This window comes from Amaranthus tricolor, chromosome 14 (assembly GCF_026212465.1).
Source record: "Amaranthus tricolor cultivar Red isolate AtriRed21 chromosome 14, ASM2621246v1, whole genome shotgun sequence".
Taxonomy (NCBI): domain Eukaryota; kingdom Viridiplantae; phylum Streptophyta; class Magnoliopsida; order Caryophyllales; family Amaranthaceae; genus Amaranthus; species Amaranthus tricolor.
In genome coordinates, this window is record NC_080060.1 from 21,729,657 (window position 1) to 21,757,152 (window position 27,496).

Here is a 27,496-nt window from a genome sequence, read left to right on the forward strand (position 1 = left end):
CAAGCAACAAATTAATCACAATGCACCAAAGCATTTATCAATTCCAAAATGTAAGCAGCAACAACGTGAATCCTAACCCCTAGAAAACAAAGCAATGAAAATACAGATTCTAAGTTCCAATTCAGGACAATTTCAAAGAGTAATGATAGCAACAAATATATGATAAGAAGCAACAACACATAAAGTTGTAATACAAAAGCAAAGATAGTACTACATGTTCAATTAATAGTTAAGCAAAATGAACATGGTTGTGATGGGCTAGCATGAAAGTTAGAGCTCCTAATAATTGGAGTTGCCAAACAAGTGTTCCAAAAAGACAACAATATTTAAGATAGTGTTTCAAAAGCTAACATCGTAGACAACTTAAGCGTTGAAGTCCAATACATCGGAAGAAGTAGTTGCATCCGAAAAATCTAAACTACGCTTCACTGTCCCTACTTTCTTTGATGCAGATGATGGTTGTGGATCATTTGAAGAAACAATAGTCAATGGAGCTAGTATAATTTGTTCTGATGAATGAGTATCGGTCTCTACTTTATGTGATGCATATGATGGTTCTGGAGCCTATAAATAAGTAGCATCAGTTAGTTGAGCGGGTATACTTTCTTGTGATGAATGAGTCTCAGATGACTTGCAGGCCAAGTGTTGTGGGTTTGTTGAAGTATCTGGTGCAATTGCAATCAATTTTAGAACCCACTTTATCACACCACTTTTGGATAAAGCGACTGTTGGACCCAGCTGTATCTCAATCAATTTCACTCGTAGGGATTGAGCAATGTCTTGATAAGATTCAATATGTTCCTGTTTAGTGAAGATAAACTAATAGTAGTAAGTATACTAATGATTAAAGTTACGAATTTGGCAAGGTTAGATTTTAGAGATTTTTCCCTTACATAAGTAGCTAGACTATATAGTTCATCGATTGTTTTTTCAAAGAGTTCTGCTATGGTGTCATTGAATGCAGTTAGTTGGATAGAACCCGTGCTATCGTGGGCGTCGAAAGTGAGCGCTAATCTGATAGATGACAAAAGCAAAAATTGTATATGAGAGTTTTCAGTAGATAAAATTGTACATATAAATTTATGAACCAACCATGGCTTCGCGACGCTCTCTTTATCCTGTGGCACCATGGACATTCAAAAACTTAATTCCTTTCATTGTCTGTCTTTTTATTGCAATGATCACACCCTATAAATTTTCTTATATCATTGTAGCTAAAATTCTCGAGCGATGCTTTTATCCAATATCGCTCTTCTTGGATAGTATTTGCTGCCTGTGGAATTAAAAAAGGGTTAGTTTTACTTGATTGATACTTCTTATAATTCTATTATATAATGATTGTTTTTGGATATATATGTAGCAAAATTATAAAGGAATATAGATAATTAACTGATATAATTAGAAAAGTAGATTTAATACCGTCTTGCTTTTGATGAAGGCAATTGTGGTTAACTGCCTTTCGTTTAAGGGCATGCGGGTCTTCAGAATTTGTGTTTTGCGCTCGTGAAGCAAGGATCCATGAGAAGAGGCCCTATGTTAAAAAAAAAAGAACATGTATTGATGGAGACATATAACTTTGTGTGTAAATGCATTATTAGGAATCGTTTATAGATTACGTACTTTACCAGTGGCTTAGAGAATCTGCCTTGTCACCAGTTGGTGTTGGAATGATTAAAGAAGACATCGTAGTTGATAGGCCAAAACCTAATAATTTTCAAAGGCAATTATCATCGCATAAATGAAGATGGCAATGGGTTTATTGAATATTAGAGTAATAAAGGGAATCATAAAGAACAAAATATGATAGTAAGTATGCCCTTGTGTGATGTAACCCTTAGAGATGTAAAACGAACGATTTGATTTTCAGCAGGTTTTGTTTTAAAGAAGTCTGCCATATCATTCCATGCCGACACAGTTAAGGGTTGACGTGAGCTGCATGAGGTAGCTCTAAAAAAGTGTGAAAAAGAGGTTGGTCAATGAAACATATAGAATACAATAGATAAATATGTTTAAAAAGCTAAAGTGTGCAACACTATACCTATGATCAGTGATAATAACTTCTGACACGTTTTGTTGCTCAAATGCACCTTTTACCATTCCCTTGTCTCCAATGAAAAGAACAACACCAATTATATCTAAATAATAAATGATTGGTGATAAGTTACTTTCTTGATAATGTATTTATAACTTATATGTAGTTATACGCATAAGAAATTAAATATGTTTGATATAAATGATATTAGAATTGTTGAATATACGCACCAAATCTATCATAAGGACCTGTTGTTCTTAGAATAGTTGCTATTGAATGATACATTGGACCGGAAGCTTTTGAAGAGGAACCAATGGCTTGAATTACAGTCCGATTACTGAATGTTAGTTCATCTGATATTAGATAACTGTTTAAAGGTTAAAGTGAATGGGCTTTGGGCTTGCTGTTATGTGAGTCTTGGCCCAGGAGAATATTTGGAATTTTTTTTTTTAAAATTTCATAGTCGCTGTTAGTAACAACGACTTTCAACTTTTTAATTTTTATTTTATTTCCCCTTATTCGCTGTTAGTAATAGCGACTTACCCGAGGCTAGGCTTGGACGTACGGAAGCTTATTTTGGGACATAAATTTTCCCGAATCTTATATTTGGAATTAAGTAGATAAATAATCTCATTTATTTCAAATTTTCGAAGTCCATGAACCATGAGCATGATCCATGAGACTCCCTAACATGTCACATACTCACATGCATATTCCAGAATCCAAAAATGACCCCACCCCCACTTCTTTCCTCCATCTCCCCTATAATCTTTCCACCCATTTATAAACACGCCTTTTTCATCATCATAATCTCCGAAGTCCAAAAAGGCTAAAAGACTCCGAAAAGCAAAACAGCCTTTCATTTCTTATTACCTATTAGGCATTAGCTAGACTTAGGTATATACTATCTATTATAATTCCTCATTCTCTCCATTTTTTCAATTTGGATCATTTCTTTCGTTCTATAATGCTCGCGAACAGTGGCGGATTCAGGGTTCAGAGTCCCCTGGGGCACCAACAAATGGACGGGATTTCGACAAAGGTTCATTTGTAAAATTAACAACTAAAATATTTTTTATTTCAACAAAATGACTTGTAGAAGCGCAATGATCCCAAGAGAAAGCCAAAGTAATATAAAAGATAACAAGGAACTACAATGGTTCAAATTTACAATGAAAACATAGTCCAACATAATGAAATATAAAGTAACAAATAAACTACAATTGCTTTCGCTTAGTTTTCATATTTTGAAATCTATATACAGTAGCATCAATACTAACATTGAGAAACAAATTCTTCTCTAAAAAGATAACTAAACTATCATTCAACAATTACCTTTGAAACCATTGACAAACCATTGACAAAACATCATCTTAACAGTACTAGATAAACACAGTGTTGTATGTTCATTGTTTTACTACAATTCAGCATTCTTGGAACTTCAACCAAATCTAAACCCATCATTTTTTTTTGAAAGAAAAATCTAAACCCATCATTAGTCCGAAACCATTGACAGAACATCATCTTAACAGTACTAGATAAACACAGTGTTGTATGTTCATTGTTTTACTATAATTCAGCATTCTTGGAACTTCAACAAAATCTAAACCCATCATTTTTTTTGAAAGAAAAATCTAAACCCATCATTAGTCCTTAATCTTTCATACCTAACATAATAATTAAATTTATTTAACATAGCAAACAGTGATTTTTCCTACTTCAATGACCATACAACAATTAACATTGAAAAATAAAAAGTTGAAACTTCCAAACAGACCCAGAACAGCAGTCACGCAGAGTCACTGCCCAACCCCTGCACCAACAGTTGCAAGGCCGCAGCTCAAAACATCTACCACTACCTGCACAGCATAACATAACAGCCACACAAAGGCAGACAGCAAACAACAAGCCAATAGATATCACACACTAAACAAAGGCCCTGAACAAGAAGGAACAGATCCACCCACACAAGTAGCAATACGAAAAACAATATCTCTAGCGATAAGACTACGAGGAAGCATGCCACTACTTAAGATCACCTTATTTCTTCGTCACCATAGAGCATAGCACAAATCCATCCAGCATAACAATAAAGCTTTGTCTTCCTGCGACTTCTTCCTTTTAAGCTTAGCGAAGATTTTGTTTCCTCCACAAAATTAAAGCCAAAATCAAAACTATGAAAAGGTTTTAAAGTCTCCTTTTAAGGTCCATCACAACTTACACAAGTGAAGAACATACTCCAAAGTCTTATCTTCATCAAAGCATACAAATAGGATCATCAAAAATACTCCACTTAGCCAATCTAACCAGGGAAGGGTTATCTGTCCAAATAATCAACCAAAGGCAAAAGATAGCCCTATGGGGAGGCTATATTATTGCCTGCCAAACCCCTCCAAAAAACTTTATCATAATCTACTCTGACAATAGAAAGTAAGCATTTTTAATACTAAATTTGTCCCTAAAAATTGATGCCCAACCACCACCAATTTTCCCCTCATAATCTTAGCAAGCATCCATGAGACAGTATAAGGAAGCTTGATGTACATAACTTGGCACGGAAGTACTACAAAAACCCATCAAAAGTATAGAAAAAATGACATGATTCAATAAACTTATTACTTACAAATCACAAAAACCCATAATTTAAGACACATCTCACAAACACTATGTCCAGCTCAATCAGAATATAAATCAGTCAGTCATAACAAGAATTCTGAAGCGAAGCAAAATGGAAATAAATATGTAAAGAACATGCCTAGATTTTAAAAAAATAAGACAATACCTTTCTCAGCTAGGATTTTGTCCTTAATCTGAGCATTGGTAAACTTTCCATCAACACTCAAGTTCTAAGTTTCAGATTTACACCAATGCTGGACCTGAACTTGAGGTTGATCTCCTATCTATTGTAGACTATTATTGAAATTGACAAAATTAATTAACTAGTGAACCCAATTATGCCCCTTCTGCATATAAATTCTTTGGGAAAACCTTCGAAACCAGCAGAAAATTAGTCCCATTTCAACATTTTATTCATTCTTTTCTCTCAATTGAAGCTGAAACGAAGGAGAATAACGATGAACAAGCAATGATTGAAAAAGAAACATGAAATGCCTAGAATCATGTTCCAAAGGCAAATAAAGACGAAAATAAACATGTCCAAAGGCTACACCTGATTGAAGCGGTAGGCCATTCCTCATTTTGTAAAATTTGAGAAGTGTCATATACTAAATCTTCACAAAGAAGTGTCATACATTTTTATTCGTTGCTAAATTGTAGCGTTTCATGTTATATGCCTCAAATGTGAAGCTACAACAGAATTTTTATCTCACAGTGATACCAGGATACCTCAAAAGAATGGGAATGATATATCAATTATGTACACTATTCATAAATACATACAAAATGTGAAATAATTTAAGGTTGCGTTTGGAAACAAGCATTTCATTTTAAATTGTAGATTTCAATTTTGAATTCATCAAAGAAGAATTTAAGAATGACAAGCTTAGGGAAGTCATTCTCAAATCCTTATCTTTAACTACTTTTAAAACATTGTTGGATTTGACTCAAATTCAAATTTGAAAAGTTTTTATTTGCCAAATACTAAATTTGAGTCAAATTCACATTTTCAAATGAAATCAACATTCCCAAACATAGCATAAGGTTAAAGTAATCTAATAGCATAAACATTACCTATATTTGGGTTCAAGATCTTAGTGTACCATCATTTGCCATCACGTCATCTACTCTTGCAGCACCATTGAGCCTTTTTGCTGATTCATGTATGTTAGAAACAACAAGATATAATTCCTTTTTGTTTACGTTGGGATCGGTATCCAGCATCTCAAAAAGTGATTCCACAGTCTTCAAGTCGCCTCTTGCGCCATACAGACTCAACATCTGAAAATGAACTTCATTTGGGAATATACAACCTGCTTCTTGCATTTCCCAATATACTGAATCAGCCTTTTCAAACTCCTTGACTTTTCCATAAGCATTTAAGGCAAGAGCAATGACATTGGCATTGGGGAAGTATCCCGCCTCTCGCATCTTCTCAAACACCTCTATGACATTCATATATTTCCTATTTCTTGAGTAAAGTTCAATCATACATTCAAATACAGAAATATCCTTCACTTCTCTGGCGTCAAATGCCTGTCGAAAGACCCATGTAGCCTCTTCGATCCTTCCAGCTCGACAAAGAATGGCAATTGCAGTATCTCGGGGGATATTGTCTGGACACTTAAGCTCATGTAGCAGCCGTTTTGCATGAGCAACTAATCCCGCTCTCTCATAAGCCACTATCATAGTCTGATAAAGAACCTGATCAATCTCTAAAGCAGAACTTCTAAGCTTTTGAAACAACTTGGCAGCACGATCCAGTTTCCCAGCCCTACACCATATAGAAATTATTGTTGAGTATGTAATTGCATTAGGTTGAATCCCCTTTTTCTGCATCTCTTGCACCAAATTTCCGGCCTTTTCATGTTCAAGGGATTTCCCATATATTTTCATCATGGTATTGTACGTTACAACGTTCTGTTCGATATCCTTTTTTTGCATCAACCGAAAAAGATGTATAGCTTCGCCAAAAAGCTCGGCTTCTCCATATACCCTCAAAAGAGTATTATAACTAACAACATTAGGCTCAATGCCCCTTTTCCTCATGCTCCAGAAAAGCTGATCAGCTTCCTTGGCCATGTCAAGCTGTCCATAAACATCTATCATAATGTTGCAGGTAGTGAGATCAAGAACACAATTTGCATCAGTCATGTCAGAAAACACAGATAATGCCTCAACAAACTTATGATTCTCTACATACATATTCAAAAGTGTTGAATAACTAACTGTATCAGGCGTGACTCCATTTTCTCTCATCTCTTTCAACAGATCTTGAGCCTCACAGAATAGCTTAGCTTTCCCAAACACATTAATCATAGTATTATAAGCCACAAGGTCAGGCTTAATACCAGACCTCTTCAACCTTGAAAACAGAGAAATTGCTTTAGAATAATCACATAACTTACGAGACAACTCAATCAAATTACTGTACAAAACAAGATCACCCGACACACGGTCTTGCTCCATCTTCTGAAGCCAAGAAAGTGCCGAATCAAACAAGCCCTCTTTTCCAAAATGGGTTATAAGCATCGAGTAAGTATACCTATCAGGGGCTAAAGCTCTTTGCCGCATTTCGTCAAACAGACCATGTGCAACTACCCACTGCTTTGCTCGAAGCACATTACGGATGACAACATTGTAAACAAACACTGATGGGGTATATAAAGCAATTTCATTTATCCAATCAAGCAAAGCAATCGACCTTTGCCAATCTGATTCACGGGAAAGAAGAGATACCATAAACCTAACAGATAGTTGCCTGCCTTTATAAGGTGACAATAAAGCAAACAACTCTTCCTCACTTGCAGTTTGGGCAATGGATTTCAGCAAATCCTCCATGTCTATGTAGTGGTCTAAGAAATTGTTTCTTTGAGTTTGATTTTGGCAATATATTCGAGAAAGTTGCTGTGAAAAAGAAGTAGACGATGAAGAAGATGAAGCTTGGGATGGTGCCCTAGTCCATACATCTTTTGTCGAAGATGATGAAATTCTTGTGGGAATACACTGAGTTCTCTGTCCATGGATGATGTTTTTCGAAAGGAGATTATGCTGAGTTTGTGTTATAGAAAAAACCCCACCATCCACCGTCAATGATACAATATCAAACATTCTGCATACACTAAACAAAAATTGTGTCAGAAATCAAAATGTGAGAAAATATTGAATGTAGATGACAAAAACTCAAAGAGGGGATGTATTCAATGCGTAACTTGGGATATTTTTAATTTTAAGAATCACAAAGGAAAAAGGACAGACAGAGAATGGAGGAAACTTATTGAATGTGTATTGTGCATAAATTTCAATCACTAACACTATGTTTGGAAGGATTTGTGTTGTTAAAAATGTGAAGAGGTTCCTCTTTCCGAATCCCTCCCTTCCCCTATTGGTATCCAAACGAGGGAAATAAACCTCCATTTCCCTCCCCTTTCTTTTCTTTCCAAACCCAAGTAGAATCATCAAAATGATTGAATGTTAAACCCTTCAGTTCAGTTAACCTCTAAATTTTACAAAGGGCATTCAACAACAGTTAAAAACTCCATAAAATCATATAGAAAGATCAATCAGTCAAGTCAGCAGTTCAAGAGCAATATTCAACAAAATGTTCAAGTGGAATTCCGTATGCTGTGCATAAATTTCAATCACTGAAATGAAAAAAAAAAAATTAAAGTCGTTCACTGTTGAGAACAATCAAATGCAACAGAACTAATAAAGAAATTAACATCATGTAGTAAGATTCAAGAAGATAAAAATATCCAAAAGTAAGAATTTAGAACCCAAAATACATTTTGGGAAGTACTTTCACAAATCAAAAGTTGAATAAAAACATGGGTTAGAAAGTGTTAAAGAATGTTCCATAAGCAAGCATTCAATTGCATTTTTAATAGTCAAAGAGGTAGTGTTAGGAACATGTACAATGCCAAGAAAGCGCTCCACCACTCCACCACTCTTGCTAACATAACGCAAACAAACCGACAACTCCTCTTTATCAGATATATCTGCAGACTCATCAGCAAGAATAGCAAAACACTCGTCATCGATTTCTGCGATAATTGCTTTAGTGGTCTCTTTTGCACAAGCATTGATAATATCTTTTTGAATCGAAGGACCCGTCATTTGACAATTTCTAGGGGCATTATCCAACACAACATCTTCAACATCAGGTCTACCTTTCGCATAAAATTTTAAAAGTTCAATAAAATTACCCCTATTTAATGAAACTTGGTTTTCATCATGACCTCGACATGGCAGGCCTTGAAGTATAAGCCATCTCAAGCACTCAATAGAAGCTTCTAATCTCATTCGATATTTAATTTTAGTTTTTTCATCTTGCTTAAACAAAGCAGTTGAGACTAAACTATTTTGATTCTTAAAATCTCCAAGTCTTTTCATTGCTATTCGATGAGCACTCATATTTGCACCAACATGTACAGCAAAAGACTCCGACCTTTTCCAATTACAAAATCCATCCATCACAAAAGAATCTTGTCCAACATTATCATCCTTAAATAAATAACAAGCAATTCAAAAAGATGCATCTTTCTCAACACTATATTCAAGCCATGTTTTGTATTTATCAAACCATTTTGGATTAAATCTACGGTTTTTTGTCCCAAACTTTGTCAATTTAAATTCATGTTTATAAGGTTGACAAGGATCTCTTGAACAATATTCTCTTCTAACAATATCTCGGTCACTTGGGTGAAATTGAGACACTCTTCTCCTTTTTCCGGGGTCTTGAGGAAGATTCAAAACATCAATGGAAGTTAATCTTTCTTCATATGGTGGGGTTGGGGTTTTGAAATTTGTATTAGTTTCAATAGTTTGACTTTCTTTCTCTTCATCTTGACTTTGTTGAGTTGGATTAAACTTTTCCCCACTTTCTTTTCTAAAATGTTTTGCAAAAATAGAAGCAATATTCTCTTGTTTTCTCTTCATTATTTTGATTTTTGAATTCTAGCAAGAAGATTAATATACATAGTCAACATACAACACATATTACACATTAACAATTAACAAATATTCAATATTTCTTATTCAAATCAAAGAGGATATACAACACATTAACAACTAACAAATATTCAATATTTCTTATTCAAATCAAAAAAATCAAGAACAATATTTTAACTTTTCAAAATTCAAATCACAAACACATTAACAATTTGACATTAATAAATTTTCAATCACTCAAACAACATAAACAAAAAAAAATCAAGAAACAACATTCTAACAAAATTCAAAAATCAAGATTGAAAAAAAATGTTAAAACAAGTCAACAAGATTAAGAATTTAAGATTAACACTAAGATTAAAGATTAGAACAAGATTAATATTAGGATTTAGGATACAGAGTGATAATACCTTAAACAAAATCAAAAATTTCGATTTTTAGGGATTACGGTTCGAGTTCGACTGTGTTCGAAGTTCGAACTTCGAATCGAGCCTTCGAGGCTTCGTCGCTTCGAGCAATCCACGGCAGGTAGCAGGCGAGCAGCAGCCGGCGGTGGCGTGGTGACTGGTGAGGCCGTGCGGCGTGCGGGAGGGCGGCAGCAACTGGAGGGAGAGTTTTTAGGTTTAGAGTGAGAGAGAGTGCGGGTGCGGGACTGCGGGTCTCTATTCTGTTTCGATGAATCCCCTGTTTTCGAATTTTTTTTATTTTTATTTTTTTTATTTTTTTATTTTTATTTTTTTTTAAAAAAAAATCACATGGGGCACGTGCACGGGCAGGCCCATTAGTAGATCCGCCACTGTTCGCGAATTCTTGACGGTGAAACCTCCGTTTTCTGATTTAAGCGTTTCAGGAGAGAGAAATCGAAGTTACAGAAACATGAAAATGGCACAAAACGGTGGCGATGTAGGAAGGAAAATTAAACTTGGTGTTTGTGTGATGGAAAAGAAGGTAAAATGTGATTTTGAGGTTGTTTCTGCTTTATTTTTTTCCAATTCGTCATCAGAATCCTAAACACACTGTTCTGTCTATTTTTCTTTTTTTTTGATCTTTGATACAATATGTTTTTTTTTTGAAATTAATTTCATCGTGTTGATTACGTAGTATTTTCTAACTTCTTTTCACTTTTCGGTATGGAAAAAAATTGAAATGTTTTTTATAGGCATCTTCGGCCCCGATGAAGCAGATACTTGAGAGATTGGAAGCAGATACACATCTCACTTTTCTCGTAGAATCCAGTAATATTCTGAGAAAATGCTTTTATATTAATTTATGTTATTCTTTCTTTTTTTTTTTTATGAAATTTATTTAAGCTGTTTGCTTTTATATTTTCTACGCCTTTTCTTATTACTGATCTTTTCGTTTTTATGGAGAAGAATATTTAAGCGATGGCGGCTAAGAAATCTGTCAATTGGTGGTTGAAGTTGACTGAAATAATTTGCTAGTGTATTAGTTGTAATTTGAAAATTATGTGGTTGACTGCTGTGTAAATTGTTTGAACTTTTAGTCAAATGTTGAGAATAGATTCCATTTTGTTGACTATGGCTTACAAGTAATATTCTTACAGTTAGCATATTGATACTTATTGTTGGGATGTGATAGCTACAGCCTACATGGCATCTTTCCAAAATTGTAATTAGATACTTATATGAAATTTTATACCATTTATACATGATTTTGTGTCGTATTTTAATGAGGCTTTCAACATTGAGTAATATATGCTACAAGTTGATGAAGCAGTGCAGAATATACTTGGGGAAGTATCAAAATACTTTGGTCCACTACATTTTAATGAAAAAGAAATTATTGAAAGAACTGCTCCAATAAACAAATTTTTGTTTTGTCTTTGAACAATTTCGATTGAACCTTCTAAACTTAGGGACTATGATGAAGGATATACCAGAAGATCATGAATATGTGCAACATTGATATGCTTCAAGAAATAGAGTCCAACAAGCAATACTAGCTTTCAACTATTTAATTTTTTGCATCTTCATCGTACTAGTATTGTATTTTTTTTTAAGTTCTTAATTAAGAATATTATTGAGAGCAATATGGAGAAGTTCAAATTTAAGTTGCATCATTGACTTGTGGCATATCGTTTTGGAACGCCTTATAATTGAAATGTGGGTAAATTTTGGGAATGAGGGGTAACTTTTTATACAACAATTGCCTTTGTTTGTTGCCTATGCTTTCCAACTGTATTCTAGATTCACATTTACATTGGTCCATTGAACTTAAAAGAGAGCTCTTATACTCCTAATCATTAAAAGAATATAATATATTATTTACATTTTTGGTTTCAGAGTATATTTGAGACTAAATGGCAAAGCATTTAAATAGTATTTTTTTATATGGTGTTATCTAAACTTGTTGCTGATGTATTTTATAATGCAGCTGGCCTTTGTGCGATTGTCTTATTGCTTTCTACTCCACTGGCTATCCTCTTGAAAAAGTTGAGGCATATGCTGCTTTAAGGAAGTAAGCTTCAAAATTTGCCTGATCTGCATCTTATTTATCATTGCACTGCCAGTTTTGTTAACTCAATAGAGTATGTTCCTCTTCCTTCTCCCCTTCGCTAATAAAGTGTTTGAGGTACGTATGCCAAATTCTCGCTTTTTGATTGGGTGAATCAGATGGATCGTAGCTGGAAATTTCTGCCATAGTAGTATTGTATTGAATATTCATAATATCCTACATACACATTACCTATTTCTTTGCGTTGGCATGACTTGTAACGCTTTTGTTAGGCTTACTTTTTGGGTGATAGCTGTCTTTCATCTTTTTAAAAAAGTAGCCCATCACTGTTTGAGATAGTCAATCTGTTATGGTTGACTGGTCTGGAATAGCCTATGGTAAAATCAATTGTAATATGTATTTTGCTTCTCTTTGTCATTTCTTATCAGATTGAGTGAACTGTGGCTGGCCACTTTTCTTTTCATGGTGCAAAATATTGCCCATATCAACGTATCATGAGTTTATTTTTGCCTCTCTAATAAAGAAAAACAGATGTTTGCAGCTAACGATGCAGTACCTTAGAAAACCATGTGGATGTCAATTTAATGCAAAATCCAATCATTCTCCCATGTTAATGCTTTATAGTTCATAATAATAGCTGCTTGTGTTTAGATACAGTTTTTGCAATAGAGTGTGGTGTGCTTTTTTTTTTTTTTTTTTAATTGTAACTTGTATATGTTGTCAATCTCTGATGTTGTTCTAACATATGCTTGCATATTGATTTTTTTCATGTATTTTAGGCCCTTTTTAATTAATGAACTTGAGCCACAACACCTGCTGCATGACAGAAGGAAAGTATATGAGGTATGTATTAAATTTCTAAGAGTAATTTACTAGTTGTAGTGGCCTGCTGAATTTCGTAACATATGTGCTGGATGTACCCATTGCCTTTATGCCTTGAGAAACATACATGTGAAGGTCTGCGTTGATTTATGGTGGGCTTAAAAGATACACTTTATTTCCTTGTAATGTGTTTGTGTTTGGTACAATATTTCTTAATGGATCATCTATTCATCTCCATAAGGACTTTCATGTGAATATGATTCTTTCTTGCATGGAGGTTTTTGAATATGATCATTTTGTCCTTTTTATGATGCTCAAAACTATAAAATCATAGGAAAATGTATGCGTAATAAAATTCTAGAGGTGTGAGAAGTTAAGCTAGTTTGCCATGATTCTTAGAGTTTTTTTTTTTTTTTTTTTTTTTTTTTTTTTTTTTTTTTTTTTCTCATTTTGCTTGATGAAGTTTTGTTTCTTTTCTAAATCCTTATATTACTCTAAATGAGACTGACTTCTCATTTTCTTTGCATGTGTAAGCATCTGGAGATGTTTGGTATTCCAGTCCCTCGATATGCTCTTGTGAATCGAGATTATCCATTTCAAGAAGTTGATTATTTCTACGAAGAAGATGATTTTGTCGAAGTCCATGGTGAGCGCTTTGCAAAGCCATTTGTGGAGAAACCGGTTGATGGTAAGCCAATCAATTGCTTGAGTACTTGAAATAGCAGAGTTTCCTATTTTTGTATGATTTGGATATTTGTTTTTAGTCAAGTAATATTATAATGCTTTACAGGTGTGCAATTTTCCAAAAATTTAGTGTTGCGAAAATTTTCCATTTATGTCAAGTTGTTCATTGTTGAATTTGGGCATGCAACTTCACCTTTCTTTTCAACTACCTGAATTGTTTTTGTTCAAGTTGGTGACAACTATTGCATAAGACAGGTTACAATAAGATTTTATATCGGATATGAGTATATGACGATATGAAGCGACTCTTACTGGTGATGTTTATTGAGAACTTTGGCTCAGTGTATGGTAGCTTATTAGGTTATCTAGGATGAGCAGGCACTATTCATTTTACTTAGGTGGAGAGCTTTAGTTAAGCTTTACTCATTTTAGTTTTTGATCAGTGTGTAAAACGAAGACTGCCAGTACATAATTGATTGATTGATTGAGTCCTGAATTTAAGCTTGTGGTAAAGTTGTCTAGGGGTAGTACTAGCTCTCAAATAATTTAGGTGAAGAGCTTTAGTTTAGCTTAATACTCGTAGCTTTTGATAGATTGACACTCCTGTTCACGCTTTCAACTTGGTATCCAACGATTTTGTTATTTCAACACGGTTCTTGAATTTGATATGGTACGATATATGGTACTGCATCTTATTGTTTCTCCTATTCTCTTTCAGCCCAATTTTAATGATTCTCTTATTCAGTTTCTAACTGTAGAGGCTTGTTTTGTTACTTCTGCAATCATTATGTTTAGTAACAAAGCAAGTAATCTTTGTGTCTTTTAGTCAATTCTTTCTAGTGCGAAGGTAGTCGTTTTTTTTTTCAACATATATTTTTACAAACATGACTTTGTATTGAAGTAACTTGACAACTTTTGTTCTCTTAATTGCTTATTGTTCATGTAAACTGGAGTAACCATGAGTTGCATATTTTTCTGTTTCTTCCCTGTTCTTATTACTTATGATGTTACTAGTTGGTTGATAAAATTTATTTGAATCTCTTTACTGTTACAGAGATGAGCTGCTTTCAGTTGTTTTTGTTTCAGTTTCAAACTTTGGACTGTTTATCTATGTAAAGATTTGCTGACAGTTTTTCATGCCTTTAATTTAGGTGATAATCATAGCATAATGATATATTATCCTAGTTCTGCTGGTGGGGGCATGAAGGAGCTATTCAGGAAGGTGGGCATCTCCATTTTATTAATTGTTTGAATTGTAGTACAATTTAAGAAAGTGGTAATTTCTTCATTGCTTCATGCTTTAATCTGTTGATGTCCCTAGAAAAACAGAAAATACGGACAGATTGAAAATAAGTATAGGCAGTGAATTTTACCCAAAGTGTCTAGTTTATAACCATTTAAAATTAGAGAGACCATGCAGACATGATTCCTAATTCATAGTGGCATAGCCAATATCTACCTTTTGAGCAGTTCAGTTTGATGGGTATTCCCTAATAGTAGCCTTTTGGTGAACAATGTAGAGGTTGGGGCAAAAAGATATATATTGCTTCCTTATAATACATAAATGCTTGTATTTTTGATACTTTGTTCCAAATCTTAGTTGGCTTGGAAGCTAACAAAACAATACAGTTATTGATTCTGGGGAGAGAAGATACAGTGAATGCAATCATTTGTTAACTACAAAGTGTATTATTTTTTTGAATTTAAAAAAAAAGTGTCTTTTTTTTGTTTCAATTTTTTTATGTCTTAATGTCATGGTGCAAATTCGAAGATCTATATTTTTCTTAATAACCAATATAATTCGTTCGGTTTTGTTAACATTTAGTATGTAGTATCCGTGTTCTAATTTTCAGGATTAGTGTATTAGACTTATTCATATGTAGTTAAGTCCAGGTCAAAGTGCAAAACATGGTAATGGCGCAATTGCGGTAACAAATACATTAATACGGTAACAAGTGTGATGCAGTTGCGCTTGAAATGGCTTGAAACACCATTTTTTTTACACCCTTACGATACATGTAATAGCGGTTCGATAAATTTGAAAACCTTTACGATACGACCAATACAATACGATACAACCTTGTTTTTGCACCATTGTCTTGTTAACATGGCATGGTTGGGAGTTGGGAAATCTTGGTCTTTTAAACTTAGGAGACATGATTCGAGAAGGATAAGTATTATAGGCGATTATTTTCTTTGTATTTACCAATGAGGAGCAAAAATTTATACATGAGTACATGACATATTTGAGTCTGAAGGTTACTTTGATTATTTATTTTCCTTCAAATATTCGTCGTAGATCCTTGACGCTTGGACATGAGGCAAGACACATTTACACGCTATTGTGGGCCTGAAATTTGGATTTTTTTCATAAACAAGTAACTGAATCTTATACTTGGACTTGTAGCCATCTGATTTGTGAGTACTCGAGCACTAAAATTCTTTGGATGTCGATGGGCCTTGCAAATGGTCACAACTCACAACTTACAGTTGCACATGCTCTTAGTTTTCTGAAATGCAAAGGAGTCGTGTTCACTGTAATCTGAACCATTTGGATCGTTGCTTGTACATGGTGATGCAAAATCATGATGATTTATAACATCACTAGCTGTGTTTCATGATTTTTCACTGTTTCTTTGTAGTTGATCTTCTGATTTGTGAAAGTAGTAACAATAACAAGTGCCAATTCTGTATTGACTTTACTACTTTTTAATTTATTGTTTTCGGTTGGAAATTGTTCCAGTGAGTTTCATCCTGATGTCAGACAAGTAAGACGTGATGGCTCCTATATATATGAAGAATTTATGCACACAGGAGGAACAGACGTTAAGGTGGGTTGTGCTTATAATGAGCTGGTGCTCATGCCATGCGTACACAGTTGTAGATTATGCTTTTCATGGCAGGGACTCATGCAACTCTAAACAAGTTTTTTACATTTTTAATGAGCAGTTCTGTACATTGCGAATTTATTCTAAAAGTTATGATTGAATGTTTATCTTTTTGTCTGATGCGCTTGGTTGCTAAAAGCCTTGCTATCTAGTGATGTGGATCTTCTCATATAAATAATTTACCCTTTTTCCTGTTTTACAGAGCTCAGTTGAGACACAAATTTTCTTTGTAATTGATATCAATTTCTATCACGAAATGAACTGGTTATCATTGAACAAAGGCAGCCCTAATACTCCATACTATTGCTGCCGGCAGAAGGCCACTTCCAAATGTGTTTCCAGGGGGCTTTATTCCTTTACCTGTATAGACTTTTGGCATCATGAGCCTAGAAGCTTTTTTTAAATTAACTATTGTTTGTGCGATATTACAATCTGAGGGGGAGGTTTGCTTTTGGTTCGAATGCAAATTGTTGTTGAATGCTTAAGATCTCTATAAGTTTGGGTGGATGAATGAGTTTTATTAGTTCATTAGGTTGTATCTGCTATTCTTTGCTTTTGCTTTCAGTTGTAGGAGTTCCGTATAAGTTTGGTTGTTGTTAGTGTAAATGTTCTAAAATGACTTTAATCCTTTACGTTTCTACTTTTTTTTATCATGCTATTAATGTTCCTTGATCCATTATTTTTTATGCCTGTTTTAAGTATTTTGTTATGCGTGTTATTGTGTAAAGCTGGCCTTTTACACGTGTTCTAACTTCTTAGATCTAGAGAAAAATGTCCTTCAAATAATTTTTGGAAAGAAAAGACTACCGAAATAGAGACATTTGTTCTCGTTAATTTTCCAATTCTCTCAAGGGCATGCAAATCCTTTAAGTTAAAGATCGCCTTTTGTTGTATTAGAACATTACAAATTCACGACTATTTTGCTCCACTACAAGCTTTATTACCTTTGTGCTACCTTGATACTCTCTTGTGACTATTATATTCCTTGTATACTATGGGCTCTTTTCCACCTGCTATTTGAATTTGTGCAGTTTTCTGTGGAACTTGTGTTTACAGGTGTACACAGTTGGTCCTGACTATGCTCCTGCTGAAGCAAGGAAGTCTCCTGTTGTTGACGGTGTCGTAATGAGAAACCCTGATGGAAAAGAAGTATGTATATATTGCCTAACATTAAATTTATCTGGTCATTTGTCGATATGGATCCTATTTGAAGGCACACTTTTTAAAACTAAGCTTACAATTTGAGACTTAGATATGTACCCAAATAATGCTTGCAGTCGAATTTAATTTTATTACCACTGAGATGGATTTGAGCTAAGTTTTGGAGTCCACCAATGAAGAAAAGGCCAAAGCGTTAATCCCGTCACGATGGAGCCTGTTGCATAACTGTTGTTCTCTTAACTGTGGCTATCCAAGGAAAAATGTATCTTGTTAAAAAGCCAAATTCTGGATTCCTAGATTTTAGAAAATGGGAAAAAGTTTTTGCATTAATTCCTGTATTGCAATAAATATTTCTTGTTACATTTACGTTTAATATCTTGTTCTTTCTTCTGATTATGTATTTATGTTATTCCCTTTGTTCGTGCAATGCCTTTTTTGGGTATGTTTATTGTGTCGAAGTTGCAATGAGTTACCAGAAATAAATAATGGGATTTTCTTTGTCTGGTAGGTGAGATATCCCGTTCTGCTCACCCCTGGAGAGAAGCAAATGGCCAGAGAAGTCTGCATTGCGTTTAGACAAGGAGTATGTATAATTAGTTTACCCTATTTATGAACTAAGTTTTCTACGAACATTTTTTGTTACGGTAGGCTAATTTTTTCTGTGTAAAAAATCTGAAAAATCCCTTTATGATATATGTTTATGTTCTCATTGCTAACAGGTTTGTGGATTTGACTTGCTTCGTGCGGGGGCCGCTCGTATGTTTGTGATGTAAATGGATGGAGTTTTGTAAAAAATTCCCACAAGTAGTACCTTTTTTCTTTATGGTCTCTTTAGAAATGTGAATTATGCTGCACATTTGTTCTATGATGTTTTTCAACCTTTGCTTCATACTACATGTTCTTAAAGAAACCTTATATTTGAATTAGTTTGGGAGGAACTTGAAAGTAAAAGTGTTTAACTTTGTTTTTCTAATTCTCCGTTTCAAGTAAATACTAATGAAAAATCCTGAACACTAGCCACTCCCACATGTACACCAATGCTTTTACAAACACTTCTGACCTGAGCTCAAGTCGAAGTACTGTTTGAGATTTGTTCTTGCTAAGTGAAGTGTTTTTTTAAATGTTTTTATCAAAATTTCTTGATGTGCTTCTACTGTGGGTTTTGATATAAGCTAATTGAAACTTCTGGACAAATATCTTTGTTACGATCTTATGGAACAGGGAGAGTAATGTGCAGAAGAAGGGTTATGTAAACTTGAAATTAGGTTACTGAGGAGGTGTTAAGTAGCTTTATTAAGCTGAAATTTTATGAGCTCGGAATTTGAAGTCATGTTGGTTGTCTTGCTTGTTTATTTTTATTTGTAAATTCAAGTCATGAAGGCTGTGGCATTCGTAATCTAGGGTATCCCATTAATTTCTTCATAGCCTTGTAAGAATTTGCTTTTTTGATACATCACACAAGGTCTCATTTTGGAACAACTAATATGTGTTATATATAATTTAAGCCCTCTACATAGGTGTTCTAACGATGTGGTACCCCCTTGACTCCTTTCAGAAAAACATTTGTGAAAACGGTCCCGATGTTGCGGACGTAGGTGTTATGACTTGTTTCACGGATATCGCAATGTGAATTGATTACTTGAAAACTATCCATTTTCTCATATTAATTCAAGTTTTCTAGAACGTATATTTAATTGTCAGCTTATAATAGACATTTCAAAACCTAATACATATTAAAAAAAGATTATAATGGCTAATATGCTAGAATGCTAAGTACAAAACCCATTGTAAAGCAGGCAGAATTTATCCCATGCTCCTCAATGAATGGGGACTTTCTCTCCCCATACATGCTTTACCTAAGATCCCACCTTGGATAAGTGATGTGTAAATCAGTCGGAATAATCTCTCTTTGTGATTCATACAAATAGTTTCCTTATCTTGCTTAATGTTATACATATTGGATATAGGAAAATGTCAATTTGGAGCTTGTTTATTTATTATTTTTTAAGACATTGTGTGCTTTCAACTTTAGGTTGTGTGTTAAGGAAGATGTTTCTAGATGCAAAAGCTCCACATCTTTCTTCTACTCTTCCTCCAACTTTACCTTGGAAGGTTAATGAGCCAGTCAATGCCTCAGAAGGACTTACACGCCAAGGAAGTGGTATCATTGGAACATTTGGGCAGTCAGAGGAGTTACGATGTGTAATTGCTGTACTTCATCAGTAAGGCTTCTCTCCTCAGTCATGTTTCTGGTGGGATATTTATACTTTTCAAACATATGATGGTATCTATGGAAGTTCTTTTTACGTGGAACAACTCTTCCAGTCATATGATTTTTCTCACTTATGCAAACGAAAAATATTGTCTTAGCAACTTTTTTGTTAAAACATAACATGCATTCCCTTTTACTAAACCAAACAATAGGGCTCCTATTTTTAGCTGGTTCTGACATCTGAATTTTCCTTTTTTTTTCCTTTTCCCTTGTTTGCTCATCATTTTAATGGAAAATGAAGTCCAGTCATGTTTAAATAATCACATTGGCTGGTGCAGTGGTGATCGAACTCCGAAACAAAAGATGAAGTTGAAGGTTACTGAAGAAAAACTGTTGAACTTGATGCTGAAGTACAATGGAGGATGGCCAAGAGCAGAGGTGTTTCTTGTCTTGACCACTACTCAACTTTTGCTTCATGTTTGTCAATTTGAAAATTGAAGTCTTTTACTGCTTCCAGACAAAGCTAAAAAGTGCAGTCCAGCTACAAGATCTGTTAGATGCCACCAGAGCTCTTGTTCCCCGTTCCAGGTAAGCATGTTGAAACCTGTTTTTCATATCAAATGCTAATTTCTATTAGGTGAATTCCAAAAATTTATCATTTCTGTTAGCCTACAAATTCTTGTAAATATTTTTGTTAAGTTGTAATTCTGATCATGCAACCAATCCTGATTGTAAGTATTATAGTCCTAATTGTATCTAAATTTCGAGTATTAGTGTCTATACAATTCCACGATATTAAGATCCAACAATTTCATCCTATAAAGGCAATTTATGAGGTTATAAGTGCTTCCTGAATGCTATCTTCTAGCAATGTTATATGCATTTTTATGCAGTATGTTCTATTTATAAAACAATAGTGCTGTAACCCAAGCATAATCACACTTGATAGACTCAATTCTAACCCTAATCTGGTCAATATGACTGTTGATGGACTTTAAATGGCTTCAATTGTTTATGCTCGACCCATTAGGTTAAATTGTCTAATATTACAGTATTAGTTCCACATATAGTATGAGTCTATAGTGGATAAACAAGGCCGCAACATTTCTTATCCGTCGAATTGTACAATCGTTCAAATTGACAAACTGATATTATCTTCATCGTAATCGTAAAGGTATAAAAAAATGCAAATTAGGCTGGTTTAAGGGATATATCTCATGGTTCTGGCCAACATATGGCTGTTCAACGACCCCATCAACCTTGGCACTACATCATCATGGTTGTTACTACAATCGCATCAAAATTTGCTATTTTGCACTATGAATATGACCCTAGGAAACAATCTCGTTTCTTTTACAAGGGTAAGATTATGTAAAGACTAGATGAGAGCCCCTTTGGTTGTTTAGCAGCATTGGTACAATGTGATGTTGTCTTTATAGAATGAGCTAGCACATTAATTATAAGACATATCCAACACAATCACTTGTCCTCATACTAGTGATTACTCTTCCGAGTAATTGTCTATTATGCAAAAGCTTTTGCCTTTTCTGATTCTAATCGATATTAGATGTGGCTGAGTACTTTTTTTCAGAAAATCTCTTTGATTTGGTGTATTACTTTCGAAGGCATCAATCTAGTATCCTAATTTGCTCAACATGTCTACAATTGAAATTTTCACCTCAACCTAAAAGCTTCCCGTTCCATAGCAATTTTGGAAACTTTGATGGCTCTTATCATAGGCGTCTGGCATGTGATGTCATATGCTAAAGAATGAAAAAGTGTTCGTGGCACATCCATGTTTATTTTTCCTAAGAGGAGCAAGACAGTTTTTTTTTCTTCCTTTTTTCCTTCCGCATTTGTCTATCATATCAGGATATGATGATCCATTTGGCATTGACACAAAGCTGTGGGCTTTTGCATCTTGTTTTCTTTATTTCTTATTTGCTTATTTTTGTTGTAATCTTGTTTTGTGAAGTTTTGTCCATTTTCAGATCACTGTTGAGCTTGTGTCCATTAGAATTATGCTTATTCAATGATTTATCAAACGAGCACTTATCCCAAACTACTATCTACTTCCTTGCAGACATGACAGGGAGAGTGATAGTGAAGCGGAGGATATTGAGCATGCCAAAAAGCTTCGTCAAGTCAAAGCGGTGCTTGAAGAGGTGATTTTCTGGAAACTCCTACAAATTGAAGAATCTTGTGCTTTTTTTTAATTGAATACTATCATAATTTTCCTTTTTTTTTGTTTTGTGTGTGATTTTTAGCTTCTTTTACAATATCAACTGAGATATGCTGTTCAAATGACAATCACTTTCTCGATAAGATTGCATTGAACGAGTTGCTTTATGGTTTTAGAGCAATTACTGTTAGCGACGATTTCTCATGTTGATTTGTTTCAGTTCATGTAGCTGACTCCGTGTTGTTGGGGTTAAGGCTTTAGCATTGTTGTTCATTTGGAATTGCTTCCAACTTTATCACTTTAGTGTGGTTTATATTGCATTTACTGAATTTTAGAAGTATCTACCTAGACATTATCTGTTCAAATTTTAGATGATGGTGCTGGTTTAGGATCATCAAAAATATTTATTTGTACCTAGGTCCTAAGTGTTAATATCAGCTATTTGTATCCTTCATAGTTTTCTCATTGGTACTAACTAATGGCGGAGGCCTTTTAGGTTGATTGCATATTGCAGATAAAACTATCTCCTCAAATCCTCACAAAAAATAACTTATTTCCTTTCAGAAATCTGCATGTTTATTGTTCAATACTAGGTTGATATATCATTTATGTAACTTGGTTTTACTGAAATTTGAAGAGCTTCCCTTTTATGGAACAATAATGCTCGCTATAATGGGTAGCTTTATCCTAGAAAGTTTGATATTGTCTTGTTGGTTTGATAATGCTTATTAGTTTTCCTATTTGCTAGCATATGCTTTTTATTCATTTGTAACAGGAGAAAACAAAAGTTGACTGTTCTCTATACTTTGTGTTTAGGGAGGGCACTTTTCTGGTATATACAGGAAAGTACAATTAAAACCCTTGAAGTGGGTAAAGGTACCCAAAAACAATGGTGAAGGCGAAGAAGAAAGACCTGTTGAAGCTTTGATGGTCCTGAAATATGGAGGTGTTTTAACACACGCTGGAAGAAAACAGGTTGGATATTTTTATACCTCTTCCTTGAGTGTTTAGGCATGCACGGTTTGTCTAAGTTTCATGAACAGACTCTCCATGCTCATACGAATCCTGACTATCTCTCTACAATAATATCTGTCTGTCTATTTTCTTCAACAGGCTGAAGAGCTTGGTCGGTATTTTCGGAATAACATGTATCCAGGTACCTTAACTGTTCCTATTGCCTTAACTTGTTTATGTTCTTTGTTGATCCTTGATTTTTCCCTTGGTTTTGGACTGAAAACATATATCTAGTGATTGGTTTTCGAAAAAGTTTCTAGTACATATATGCCTTTTTTTGGAAAAGAGAACATTGCCTTTATGCTTATTGTTCAAATTGCTAAAAAGGTAGGGAAATTGTTAAGTTTTCAGTCATAATGAATTTTTTTATATGTTTAAACACAAAAAGATCTTTTTTGTAGGCGGAAAGTTTTATACTTCCTCTGTGTTTTTTAGTTGCTATTCTTCAACTAAAACAATATAGAGAATATGTATTCCAAATCAAGTTTTAGGACTAGCTCCCTATTATAAATATTCTAAATAATGTTACTGAAGTCAGTAAAATACATGTAACAGAAGTGGAATAAGTCCTCTATGCTCTATTAACTTATATCGGGAACTGTTGCCTTTTGTGGTTAGTCATATTAGACAAAGCCCGCTGCATCACAAAATTCAGAGTTCAGATGATATCCTTTTATATCTAGATACTTCCTCCATTGAAAATTTTTGTTCCTACTTTTTATATCCATTTGCTGACTTGATTTTTCCAGTTTCATCTTATTCCGATTTTGGGTTACATGTTTTTACCTTTTCAAAGTTCCTGGGCCCACTTTAAAGACCCATTCTCACCATTTCTCGCTAAACATCTCTCACCTTCACCAATGTGAAAAATGGGATGCAATTTCTTATTGTCCCTACTTGTTCCAAGCACTTAATAGGAGTACTAAGTATCTGTGATTGCATGTTTAGAACTGTTAATGAATCGATTTTTTTGCAAATCCATATTTAGACAAATCTAACTTGAACTAGCAAGATTATGCTTATCTCAAGTATGAGCTTCAAAATATGGTCCGGTTGAGTTCAAAAATGAATTAACAGATAAACCCATATGAGAAAAATAAGTTTAAAATCAGGTCATCTTATTTCATGTCAAGAAAGGCAAAGCATGAGTTACTGCTCTGTTGTTCCGCCCTAGTCTCTGTGTTGTGGCAGAAAGACAGAAACAGTGTTGGGAGATTTTAGTCTTAACACTTTGAATTTGTGAATATGAGCTGTAGAACCAAATAATACCAATAACATAGATGTTTTGGTTGCAAACATATAGCTGATTGCAGAGGGAGGAAATAGATTACTCAAGATGTAAACTATGGCCCGTGTTTGCTAAAATGGTAGAAATAAAGAGGATATGAATTTTTTTTCTGTTATTTTATGAAAAAGGGATCAATATCTGATTAATTTGAAGTTTACACGTTTATTCGGGGTATTTAACTTTTGTGTAATGTTATGTACTATAGTAAAAATTTTGGAGCACAGTACACAATTTTCCCTTTTAGTACAAGTTTGCTATAGTTTTGAGACATTCTTTGTTTGCCAACGAATCAGTATGTGTTGGTCAAAATTAATCCTGGATGTTACAGGTGAAGGCACAGGTCTACTGCGGTTACATAGTACATACCGTCATGATCTGAAGATCTACAGCTCTGATGAAGGGCGGGTGCAGGTGAGTCCTTGGTCCGGCTATCTATCTAATATTGTTTATTCCAAATAAATATTGTAACTTTGATCTAGTATACCTTCTTACTCTAGTTTAAGTATTAAGTTCTTGATTAATTTCGAATTGAAGATTTATTTTGACGACAGATGTCAGCAGCTGCTTTTGCTAAAGGTCTGCTTGATTTGGAAGGGCAGCTGACACCAATTCTTGTATGCCATGTTATTTGCTCACCATGCATTTCAAGAGCCCCAATTTTTTATGTGGAAGCTGACATGTTCTGTTATAGGTTTCACTTGTGAGTAAGGACTCTTCAATGTTAGATGGACTTGATAATGCAAGCATTGAGATGGAGCAAGCAAAGGTTGTTTCTTAATTTATTCCCTCTTTTCAATTCATTTATTTCATAAATCACAAATAATTTTAGGTTTTTATAAATTGATGTGTAATCATCTGTTATGTGTTTTCTTGTATTGCAATCATTTATTTTTTTTGGTTTGATGAAAAGGCACATTTTTTATATACTTGAAAAGTATTACTATATTTAAGGGGTCAGCCCGTTGATTGTTGAAACAAATATTACCGCAAGTGAAGAGCTTAAGCTGGAAATGCATTATCTTAATTTTAGTTAATTGATAGTAACAATTCGTTGAACAATTTGCACTGAGTGTTAATTTGAAATTTTGGGTTATCAGATTACATGTTAAGATTTAGGATTGTTTATTCATAGTTTAAATGTGATATTTTTGTTCATGTCATGGAGATGTTCTCAATAAGATTGAATTAAGTGAGATTAATTTAATTAAATGGTATTTTAAATTACCAAACTTGTTTACGAACTTTGCTCAATTAGAATAGCTGTCCATGAAGGCATAAACTCGCAATTACACAGTAGTTTGTAGATAAACAGAGTTTGAACCATTGAAGTGCGAAACGCGGATCAGACCTCCGGTCTCCAGTCGGAAATGTCCGTGCCAGAGTTGTGAGGATTCGCAACTCAGGTCGCCGGTGATGGCGATCCGGGTTCCGGTGAAGCTTCTTGTTGTTTATCGAGAAACTAAGGGAAAAAAAAGAAATAGAGCTTACCTTTTCTATTTTAGTGGAGGGAAGAAAAATGGGGAAGAAGATGAAGTCCCAAGCTCTCAACCACATAGAAGTTGTATTAGGTTAAACTACTAGGTTAAGTCTAAATTTGACTAGGTCATAGTTTGATTTTATTGGGTTGGCCCACTACTTAAAAAAGGGCGTACACAAACACTGCAACACTCTTTTTTTACTATGTACATATATACACACACATATTTTATATATATATATATATATATATATATATATGTGTGTGTGTGTGTGTGTGTATGTGTAGGTGTAGGTGTAGGTGTAGGTGTAGGTGTACATATAGGTATAGGTATAGGTATACATATACATATACATATACATAATTACTGAATGAGCACCCACGCACCACGCACATCGGGGGTATCACTTGCTTTGATATCGTCGAGGTGTACTTGCCGGAGAGGACAGTGCGGCAGCTCGGGTTCGTGCAGGCTATTCCACCATCTCCTCTAAGACCAACCCAGGCGATGCGACCGGCACACGGTAACTATTCCGTGGACTTTGCTGATCCGTCAAGTTACACGGACGCATGGAGTCGGTTCCCATATAGTGCCTGTCTTGTTGATCAGACACTCCGTCGGGCCACTGTTCCATCAGAGGCTGATCCTACGTATATGGAATGGTTCCGAGTGTGCTCTCACCCGTACGTCGTCCCAGGCGAAGGACCGAGTGCCGGTTACGGTCCAGCAGAAAGCAGAGCTGAATACGTTAGTTTTTATCTGTTATGTATATATGTTATATAATTGCTCTTTATTATCATATTCTAAAGCTTCATTGGTTTTTTTTTTTTCAGTTCAATAATGAATGGCCCAGTCGCGTTGCTCCATTGGTCAGATTCCCTACTCTTGCTGAAATGACCGCCCGTGAAAGACATGCTTTTGATATGTACATGAATGATCTCTCTAAGTGGAATCCATGTTCCAGCCAAATACCGCACGACCTTTTTGTTCCTAACCGACCAAGTACTCACGATTGCTTGCCATCTCTGTTCAAATACGTCGGTTGTAGGACTTTCTACCAAGGGGTTCCATCTACCCTTCCTGAAAACCTGCTCTTGTTGATTTTTTTTTCCTGCCGCACAACTTGTCCACCATGTTCTCAACGTCGTTTCCAATATGCCAAATGCATAACAAATGCCGCACATCTACATCGAACACAACGTTGAACGTAAATAAGACATATTCAATAAATTGAAAGACAATAATTGATCAACAAAATCTTTTTACCTGGGAAGACGTCACGAATAGCTGCAGATAAACCTTCGTCTCGATCCGTTACAATTACGCTAGGGGTATGAGATGGGCCCATAATATCTTTCAATCCCTGTAACACCCACAAATACGACACAGCCGCCTCATCTCGCATCAAACAAAACGCAAATAAGAAGTTGTGATTGGTTGGCGTTATTCCAATTATTTCACAGAGGGGCCACTTCTACTTATTATGTTTTGTATGTTGTATCTATCAATACAACATACGGCCACGTACGTATCATATGCACAGATGTAGGATTTGCAATCAATAATCTATTCAACTGCCCCTAACTGTCTAAGTCCGTCCAAACTACGTAATTGTGCTCCCTGGCCATATAAAGTGAAATAGACTACATTTAATAAAGCTTAATTATAAGTTTATTAAGCTGATTGGGGTTATT

At 34.7% G+C, this 27,496-nt stretch overlaps 1 protein-coding gene and 1 pseudogene across 7 annotated transcripts; one reads left to right on the forward strand and one right to left on the reverse strand.

Annotated features, from left to right (window-relative positions):
* Positions 1 to 222: 222 nt before the first annotated feature.
* Positions 223 to 10,417, reverse strand: LOC130799155 (pentatricopeptide repeat-containing protein At5g39980, chloroplastic-like). 7 transcript variants are annotated; one of them, XR_009039248.1, is made up of 8 exons: positions 10,009 to 10,417; positions 5,723 to 7,769; positions 2,039 to 2,135; positions 1,621 to 1,947; positions 1,420 to 1,531; positions 1,093 to 1,273; positions 894 to 1,014; positions 226 to 801 (listed from the first exon to the last, which is right to left on the reverse strand). XR_009039248.1 is itself a non-coding variant. In XM_057662248.1 (3 exons), the coding sequence occupies exons 2-3, from the start codon at positions 7,757 to 7,759 to the stop codon at positions 5,735 to 5,737; spliced, it is 1,845 nt and encodes a 614-aa protein (XP_057518231.1). In that variant the 5' UTR covers position 7,760; positions 10,009 to 10,417; the 3' UTR covers positions 2,163 to 5,734. The 7 variants fall into 7 exon arrangements, 4 of the variants coding, with proteins under 4 accessions (XP_057518231.1, XP_057518229.1, XP_057518227.1 ...); XR_009039249.1 differs by having other exon boundaries at positions 223 to 801; positions 894 to 1,273; positions 1,626 to 1,947; XR_009039247.1 differs by having other exon boundaries at positions 223 to 801; positions 894 to 1,273.
* LOC130799424 (inositol hexakisphosphate and diphosphoinositol-pentakisphosphate kinase VIP1-like) lies at positions 10,403 to 27,496 on the forward strand (annotated as a pseudogene).

Excerpts from the sequence above, each read along its gene's own strand:
- LOC130799155 (XM_057662246.1), bottom strand. The coding sequence starts at position 7,759 with ATGTTTGATATTGTATCATTGACGGTGGATGGTGGGGTTTTTTCTATA.